A 9,557-nucleotide genomic window follows, 5' to 3' on the forward strand; every position below is an offset into this window, starting at 1 on the left:
AGGGTAAAAAATAAATTACGAAAACATGTCTAAATACGCACAGAAAGAATTGCTTCTATATTTACAAATATGAGAATGTGAATGACCACCTATTAAAGTTCCTCTTTTTTTTTCTGACTCATACCAAAAAAAAAAAAAAAAAAACATATTAGTGATTGTTTCTTATCTAAGATTTATAGATTATTTATTTAGCATATGGTTTCAAATATCAAACTTTAACTTTCAAGATGTGGATACACACAATAGTTACATAAGAAAATGAAGAAATTACATCATATTAAATTAGTTTTACATTATTGTAAATTATGTAGTAATAATATATTTAAAATGAAAAGTTGTGGGTAAAAGGGGTATCTTTGGATGTCAGAAAAGATATAAACTTCAGCAATAGTCTAGAGGACAAAATGGTCATATTTCTGGGGATTCTTTTAATTGATTCTGTAATGAAAATGGGTCCCCCTCCCTACCAAAATGAAAAACAATGTGTCTTTCTTTTCCCCAATCCCTTTCAAGATCACCTAAGGTTAGAGAAAGGAGCATTCATGTAACACAGAGATCTTCAACTTTGTTGCATTGTTGAGTACTACAATCTCTGCCTTTCCTTTTCTTTCTTGTTTTCTTTTCCTTCTTTATTTACCTTGTTGCTACCATAATAATTCCTTTTCCTTTTGGGGTATTTGGCTCATTAACTTCATAAGTTAATGTTAAATAACTCCATTAAACACTATTAAATCTTGCATATTTATCGAAAGACTTCTTCTCTCCTTTTTCTATTTTGCACATTTGTCAAAAAACTTTTTATAATGCTACACTTCAAACACAGCCTTTCTAAGTTCAACATATTAACTTCAGACTTCACAACTCAATTCAATACCCCAAATACCCCCTTTACTATTATTATTATTATTATTGTTACAATTTAAATATGATGAAATACTCTCTGTTTTCCAACTCTTACTTATTTATTGTTATAATTCTTAGGACTTGCAAAAGTGAACTTAACTCAATAGTAATTGGTATGGTCTCTTTCGTTTGAGATTTGGTCTCCCGTCCTCTTGTTCTCTCAGTTGTGGTACCCAAAAAAATCCTAAATCTTAGAATATAATTATTATCGATATGTGACTTAAGATTAGCTACCAAAGAATCTCATACTTGTGTGATGTCTCATCAAGCTTTAGTAAATCCTTATTTCAAACCAATATCAAGGCAAGCTTTATAAAGGTGGCGTCTTTTCCTCTTATAGGAAGATAGTTGTCGAGTGGTTTAAAATATCAATGTCAGTTGATGAAAATAACGATTCGATTAAATGTCAATATCAATAGACCGATACTTTCGGCAAAAACAATAAAAAAAATATTTAAATTACTAAATAAATAGTTCACATTTTATTAATGAATTACAATGTTTATTATTTAGAGTTTTCATTGTCGATTCACCTTCATTAGAAAATTTGGTCTTCCATGATTACTAGTTTATAACCAACTTAAATAATGTATGATAAAAAGTTTAAAGCTTAACTACAACATTTCCGTAGTTTATGGATTATGAATTCCAAAGTAGTTGCTCAAATTAAAAGTAGAAAGATAAGATAAGATTACAATGATAGTGATAGGTCGAGTGATTTTAGCATTTTTAATAAGAAATAAAATATACTAGAAAGACACGTGCAAGAGTATCTTATAAGGTTATAATAGAGAGAAACATGTCAGAAATTGTATGTGTCCCATCTTGACCTTGATTGTTGTGAGAAAGGGCCCCACTTTCACTTCTGTCCAACACATCCACACCCACAATCATCACCTTAATAAGCAAATTTTTCTGGTTATAAATACAAATATGTTCTCCAAATCAAACATTTAATTTCTTTCTCCACACAAAAACAGATAAAAACAAAGATAAAAGTGGGTTGTGTATGTTGTATCAGTAGTATATATCCAAACTCTGTAACACAACCACAAAGTAAGATATTGACAACGAAAGAGGGCATCCTTTTTCCACAACCTTCTTCTCTGGACTACCATTTTTTTTTTAGGTATCTTTTGCAAGTAATACATAAAAAGACTATATATACAGAGCTTTCTGCTTTCCACCTATTATCTCACAGATTTCACATTAACAACTTCATAGAAAAAATGGGCCAGTGAAAATAAGGAGGAATTTAAAGGAGGCAACAGCTTTTTCTTTCTTTTTCTTTTTTTTTTTTTCTTTTTTGTTTTGTTTTAAATCAAAAAAATTTGAGGGTTACCCATTCATATGTGCCAAACATATACAACTACACACCCTCTTTCTTCACTGCACATATTATATGTTAAAGAGATACTGTTTCTAAGGGATCTTAAAAGAGAGAAATAAACCTCAAAAAGGGAATGAAATCAAATATTTTAAGGAAGAAAAAGAACCTCCACCATTACAATCCAGCCAAAGGGGAAGGAAAGGAAAGGATATCTTTCTTGCTTTTCCTCTCCCTCCATTCCATTTATCATCATCATATGGTAACCACTGCCAAGTGCTGTGCTGTGTTTTGCTTCAAAAATTCTTCTTTGGATCGTCCTTCCTTTCCCCATCCAGAACCAACCATATTTTATCAGAGACCATTAATAACATCCAACCCAGACAGATAACTGAACAACCCAACATTTGAGGCCATCTCAAATGGAGGACAATATTTTCCCACTTCCTCTCTATCACAGCTTTCCCAAAATTGTGGGTTCAAGAGTCCGACAAGCAATTCAGACTGTCGCTGATTAGCGTTCTATTTGAACTTTCATTTCTTCTCAGGCTGCCAGAAGATGTGCCTTCCACAGGCAAGAAACGCCATTCGTAATTTGTCTACAGTCCTGATCCGAAATTAATAGCTGGATGGGTTGGTTAAGAACAAGAGCCATAATCCTCTACCCACCCGCAGGTTGTTTTTGCTCTGTTGATTTCACTTGCACTGCAGCAGTATGCACGTAAGGAAAACCTGCAGGTACAACAAGTTGATGAGGATTACCGGAGGACTGTGCTGCAGCAAACTGAGCAGGATGGAGAATGGTTTGTGTGGGTAAGTTACCCCCTTTCATATTGTTAGCCGCGGCAGCGGCAGCGGCAACAGCCTTTGCAGGATCAGTAGTGCTGCTGCCTCCAAGTGTAACAGGGTGGCATAGGGATAGCATCCCATTGGAGGATGTTCCTCCTGAGCCCTGCGATTGTGATTGCTGCTCAGGACGACGCCTTGGAAGATAATAACCACTTGAAGGTGAAACAGTTGCACTGCTACTTGAATGGGAAACATGCTGCATGTAAGGGAAGAGTAACTGTGCTTGCTGCAATGTTTGCTTCGCCAAATGTTGTTGCTGCTGCTGCTGCTGCTGCTGCTGTGACTGTTGGGATAATTTATTTCCAGAACTTGAAGAGGTCATTTGATTATTGCCAAGAATTGATGTAACGTTCCTCCCACCAACAGGAGATGACTTCTGGGGGGGCATAGATGTAGGATTCTTTGTCTGCTGCGATGATAAAGAAGATGATTGACCAACTTTGTGACCCATAGAACCGGAAGTAGCAGTCCGTGGGCTTCCACCAGCACCCTTTGAGATTGAAGAATTAGTCGGTGAACCAATCATTCCAGGTGATGGGGATTGATTACTGCTTGCAGGTTGCTGCCCTTGTGATTGTGTTGTAGATTTTGGGTTAGCTGCAAAAGAAATCTGAGAGTGGTTTGGCTGTGGACGGCCCCCCTGCTGCTGTTGGGGAAGATTTTTTATAGATGATGTATTTGATGAAGACAGAGGGGGGGTTTGAACCTGAGAAGAGGTAGTTCTTACAGAATTTTTCCACTGAGGGGATTGAGCAGGACTATTGCTGTTACTTTGGACAAGATTTTGAGAAAAAGAAGACAATGCATTAGGAAACTTGGCTGCCATCGAAGAAGATGCAGGAGAGTGCTCAGCATAAACATTTCCATTACTACTTGTTGATGTTTTGGTCCTTGCTACTGCTGCAGCTACATATTGCTGTTGCTTTTGAAGCTGGATTATCTGTTGTTGTTGCTGCTGCTGATTTCGCTGCAGTGGATGCTGAGAACCACACATGTTTACAGTGCCCATTGCAGAGGGCATAACTGAACCTGAAGCTCTAGCAGTAGGACCAAGGTTAAGAGTTCTAGCAGAGCTGTCAACAACGGCGGCCCCAGCTGGTATTGTAGTAAGTGATGTTTCGGCTAAATCAGATCTAGAGAAGGGAATGGACTGACCAACAGTTGGAGGAGCCTTCACAGACATGTTTTTTCTCTCATCCTCTACAACAGATGAATGTGTGGTTTTTCCTTCTTCAGCACGATAATTCTTTTTCTGCTGAGCAACCTGTGCAGCAGCAGCAGCAGCCATAATCTGATGATACCCTTGCCTGGTGATCTCAGGGAGACTTTGAAAAATAGGATGATTTGATGATATGGATGAAAGGTCAAGTCCAGGAGCAGAGGGTGCCCCGTTGGGAGGAGCAAAAGACAAAGGAATAGTTTGAGATTGCTCCAGACCCTTCGAACCCTGTGATTGTTGTTGGGGCTGCTGTTTCTTGTCATTAGGTGCCCCACCTGTGGCCGCCATTGAAGCAGAAGTCATCAAAGCAAAATTAGGAGTATGCATTGGCATCGGAAAATTCGGACCATAGACACTCAGATTAGCAAGATTCACTCGACTATCGGCAGTCGACGGGCTATCTTCGCCACCAATCTCAGACTCGAGTTGCCTCGTTTGATGAGAACCATGGTTCTGCTGCTGCTGTGGCTGCTGTGACTGAGATGGCTGATTTCTGGATGCAGGAAAGCCTTGAAAGTTCCCACTAACACTGCTCCCATGAGGCCTCTGCTGCTGATTAGATAGGTTCTTCTGAGATGATGAACCACCATTGGCAGTATTAGCATTCTGAAGTCCCTGTTGACTAGGATGAGACTGAGGCGGCGGTTGCTGCTGAAGCTGCGAAGGATGAAGCATTTGTGAAGAATAAAACGACCCATTAAAAAATGGCATCGAATGAGCATGGGTTCCCCTGTATGCCGGCGGTGCCCCAACGTGTGCTGGAATTGGGTATGTATATCCATTGTTCTGCAAAATGGCTAAATACTGTGGTTCATTGCCAGGCACACCCGAATAGTTGAAACTCATTGCTGGTGCAGCAATTGCTGTGGCAGCTGAGGTACTGACAGAGGCAGGATTTGAAGCATTTGAAGCCACATTGCCATTGGCATTCGCACAAGGAGGTGGGGACTTCACAGAAACAGGCCGAACAGAAGTCGCTACAGCTGCCTGTTGCTGACTCAGAGGCAGAAGGAAAGCAGGGCCATGCTGAAATTTAACACAAGCCGCGAAATTCAGCATAAAACAGAAGTGGGGGAGAAGAAAGAAGCAAAGAGATGAATACTGCCAATAAACGTAATTGGACAGAGAGTTATACCAGGATATTACTAGGAGCACCCGGAGGAAGAGCTTGCTGAAGCAAAATTTGCTTTCTCTGGGAGGCATCCACAGCGTTAACAGCTTGAGAGCCCCTATCCTTCCCAGAATGACCCGAGAATATTGCAAGGCCCTGACCCTTATCCTGCATTGCATTCATCCCACTTTTCGGTAGATTTCCTTGCAAGTCTGCAGAGGGCACAATGCTGTGGGTACCATGCTTGGGCCCAAACAAGGAACCAGAACCTGCTGGTGCTGGCCAAAACGGATTCATCCGCGCAATGTGCTGGTGATATAATATATTCCGAGCAACGTAGAAGTGCGTAGCACACCTCTTTGGCCGAGGTTGAGGAAAAAGCAAATTTGGCGGCTGTTAAAGACAAACGAGGAGAGATTAGGATGTGTAGAAAAAGGGAGAACAAATTAACAGTAGAAAAAGTGAAAAGAATAAAGTTCAAAATAATGCAGAAATAACTACCTGCATAGCAGCAGTAGGCAAAGCGCTTCCATCAACAGACACAACTCCTGGCAGTGGTGCCACATATCTGCTCAAAAACGACAGCGTCATTCCAATGGGAGGAGAACAAAAAAAGCAACAATATATTCTACTAGCCAATAAGCATTGTAAAAATCCCAGTAACAAAAAACAGATTGTGGCGACCGTACCCCATAGGAGGCAGCCCACTTGGCCAGCCAGGTAGAGACATGGGCAAGGGAAGAGAGCTCGCTTGTGCTGAACAAGATAAGTGAAAAACAATATTGAATCAGCAAACCATTTGGAGCAAAACCAGGAAGGAAAAGGGAGGAAGGGCGCGATCGGGATTTGAAAAATGGGAACGTACCGGCAGATCCAGGCTTTTCCGAGCCGGGTTGCGGCAGCTGTTTTGTAACATGCTGGTGGAGTTTGTTGGTGCCTACATTTGTAGCGGCAGCATCTCTATCAGTCGTCTTCTCTATATCAAGCTGAAGGTCAATATTTCTATCTTTGCAAACAATGGGTTTCTTTGAATCAACTTCTTCAGCTGGTATAACTTTGGACTCCACGTTCACCACCTCTTTAACCCCAAGTCTGATTGTTCCTTTGTCTTCTTCCTTTATCAGAGGCTTCATTTCCTACATAAATGTAAGCCAGACTCGATTATACACAATTAATTCCAACATGGGCCATCGCTTTTAAGCAAGTGGGGAGGAGAAGGTAGGGTGGCCCCGCTTACCGTGTCTGCATCTATGACCATAGATTTAGCATCTACGGCCACAAAATCAACCTCACCATCTCTTTCTGGAGAAGCTCGTAATGGTGGAGGAGCCTGTACAACACAAGGACGAAAAGTCCAATTTTCATATTAAAAATTTAAAAATAAAAATTGACTGAGAATATTCTTTTTTTTATTTTAGAGGAAGAAGAGAAAGATTATCTTCACCATCAGATCTATCTTGTACTTATCATCCCGCTGGTTCTCAACATCGAAGGTTGATGAATTTCTGTACACATACCAAAAAAGGGGGAATGGAAGATTAATTAATTTAGCAAGTCTGGAAAGAAAATGACTTTTTTATATAGTAATTTGGCTGATGAGGCTTACGATTTAGTCGCTGTCATATCCTCTCGCTTATCTTCCAATCTAGGGCCATTTGATTCCTTCAGGGGAGATTGGGGTTCTTCCTTACTTGTACCCAAATCTTTACCTTCTGATTCTTCAGTCAATGGCTTAGAATTGGACATGGCACTGGCTGTTTCCACCTTCATAGATTCTGGATGAGACTCCGATGTTGGTGGTAAGGCCTGAGAATTACCAGATTCGTTTGAAACACCTCCATTTTCAACGGCAGATCCTGCAACTTTTTCCACATTTGATGCAGGGATCTCGGCGTAAGTTGGTTGATCGGCCTCCGCTTTGGCTGTTGATGAAATGGGGCTATTCCGAAGGCTGAAAGTCGCGGCGTTCTCATCGTCGTACTTCACAGGACGCGGTCTTTTCCTCTTGGGTGCTGTAAATTTCACATCGGATACATAAAAAGAAAATTTGCGTCAGTTTCTAAAAAAAAAATTGAAAAACTGTTCTTACTGAAAAAGGAAAAAGAGAATAATCTGACGAGTGATTTCAGAGCTCTCACCCCAAAAATAAACATTAAAAAAAATACTCACCGGTGGCTGATATCGGAGTGACAGAAGAACTGGAATTTTGAGGCAAAGTTGAAGTGGTAGGCAAAGCAGAAGAAGAGTTAGAAATCGGCGATGAAACTCTGGATTTGGCATCGGTGGTTGATTTTGGATCGAACTTCATCGATTCAGTAGTAGAAGGTTCTTGTTTGGGAGGAGCTTGAGGTTGTCTCATCATACCGTACAAAACTTCAGCAATCTCGATCTCGATCTCGTCTTGAGCCATAGATGATAGTTTTGTGGAGGATTTGAGCGGCCGGAGCTTAGGTCCGGTTTGCTTCTACAACAGCAGACGGCTCGTCAGATACCCCCTTTTTCCCCCAAAAAAAGAATCAGAAAAGATAAAACGGAGTAGTAGAAGTAAGACCAAAGACCGACCAGCTTCTTCCTCACCGAAGCATTGGAAGAAGAAGGCGAGGCTGGAGGCTGAAGCGTCACCATTGGTGTAAGACTTGGCCTCACTGGCGATGTCGAAGCCTGCCGGTGAATGGCTTCATTCACCGTTCCGCTGCCCGCCGCTGCTGGCCAACATTCATGAGACCGCTTCGTCGAGGCTGAAAACAAACACAAAACCAGATAAAAGAAAATCGTCAGAACCGTTAAGAATCCCTCTTTATACCCTAAGGCAGCGAAATCCATGCCCGTCAGTTTTCTGTACCTGACCGGGCTTTTCTCGGCACCGACACACCAATCATTTCATCGGCGGCTTTCCACGACGGTGCTGCTCTAAAACTCTTCGCCGGTGGATAACTCTTCCGATGGTTCAAAATCGCCGCTGGATTTGGTGGAAGCATTCTGACGGACGCTCCACTACCAGCACCACCACCACCACCATCATCGTCTTCATCATCCTCTTCGTCGTTTACACTCTCCTCAGAACTATCTTCCCCTCCATCTTCCCTATTGCTACCGCCATGAATCAATCTATCAGCTCTTCTTCTCTTGCTCCTGCTAAGCCGATCTCTATCACGGTCTCGATCTCTGTCTCTATCCCTATCTCGATCTCGATCTTTCTTCCCGCTGCCTCGATCTCTCAATCTCACGGTATCCTGTAACTCCAGTGGTCCATCATCCTCTACAGAGAAACACGAAAAATTAGTACAAATCAAAATCGAAGAAAACGAAAAAAAATGATCATTATAACTAATAATCATCATCGGAGAGAGTTAGATCTGAGAATTTTGAGACCTGGAGAGTCACGAAGACTACCACTTCTGTATCTCCGTCTAGAGAGCCCGTTGGAGGCCGCCATGTTCGTCGTCGTCCTTCTAGCTTCTCTGTTCCTATCCATATCAGATATGATTTGATTCTTTTCCCCTTCGACGGAATCAACTATACCCGAAGACTAATCTCATCCCTCAACTCCTCCAAAAAAAAAAAAAAAAACCCTAACTGAAAAATTCGCCGGAAAAAAACCACCAAAAAATTCCAGATTCCCGGCTGAAAACCGGTAGAGAAATCAAAGAAGAAGCAAAGAAGAAAACAAGATTTCTCCACTAAAGAAGCCTATCTATATGCAGAGGAAGAAAAATCGTAGCTTTTCGTTTATCTAATCTCTTCAATCTATATTATCTGGAGCTTGTTAGTTCTTCCTTTTCTCTCTCTATCTCTTCCCCCCTTCCTCTCCCCCACCCTTTCAAACTCTGTCCTCTTTCTTGCTCTTGCTCTATTTCACTTAAAGCGAAACCCACACCAAGGCTCTCTGGACGGCTACGATTTAGCTTCCCCAAACGCCAAGATATCCACACCGTTTATTCCCGACAGATCTTACGGTCAACATTCCAGTATAAGCCAACATGGCAAAATCCTAGACGTTAAATTCAGTAGGGGCAGCGATGGGACCCTCACTTTATCATGAAACAGCCACGTGTCACAGTCTTTTCTTCTCTTCCAAGCTTTCATATTTACTCGCTAGCGAGTACCGCTTTCCTATTTTATTCCCCTTTTTTTCAGTATCCTAATTA

General features: G+C 41.3%; 1 protein-coding gene across 5 annotated transcripts; it reads right to left on the bottom strand.

The window, feature by feature from the left end:
• Positions 1 to 2,157: 2,157 nt before the first annotated feature.
• On the bottom strand, positions 2,158 to 9,284 carry TIC (time for coffee). 5 transcript variants are annotated; one of them, XM_090307994.1, is made up of 13 exons: positions 8,782 to 9,284; positions 8,252 to 8,668; positions 7,987 to 8,147; positions 7,579 to 7,873; positions 7,016 to 7,421; positions 6,854 to 6,914; positions 6,647 to 6,739; positions 6,275 to 6,545; positions 6,099 to 6,165; positions 5,911 to 5,977; positions 5,434 to 5,802; positions 3,053 to 5,324; positions 2,158 to 2,962 (listed from the first exon to the last, which is right to left on the bottom strand). In XM_090307994.1, the coding sequence occupies exons 1-13, from the start codon at positions 8,882 to 8,884 to the stop codon at positions 2,892 to 2,894; spliced, it is 4,653 nt and encodes a 1,550-aa protein (XP_090164120.1). In that variant the 5' UTR covers positions 8,885 to 9,284; the 3' UTR covers positions 2,158 to 2,891. The 5 variants fall into 5 exon arrangements, with proteins under 5 accessions (XP_090164120.1, XP_038874320.1, XP_038874319.1 ...); XM_039018392.2 differs by having other exon boundaries at positions 7,972 to 8,147; XM_039018391.2 differs by having other exon boundaries at positions 2,158 to 5,324.
• Between the last annotated feature and the right edge of the window lie 273 nt (positions 9,285 to 9,557).

This window comes from Benincasa hispida, chromosome 12, assembly GCF_027475165.1.
Source record: "Benincasa hispida cultivar pf3 chromosome 12, pf3_genome.v1.1, whole genome shotgun sequence".
Lineage (NCBI taxonomy): Eukaryota > Viridiplantae > Streptophyta > Magnoliopsida > Cucurbitales > Cucurbitaceae > Benincasa > Benincasa hispida.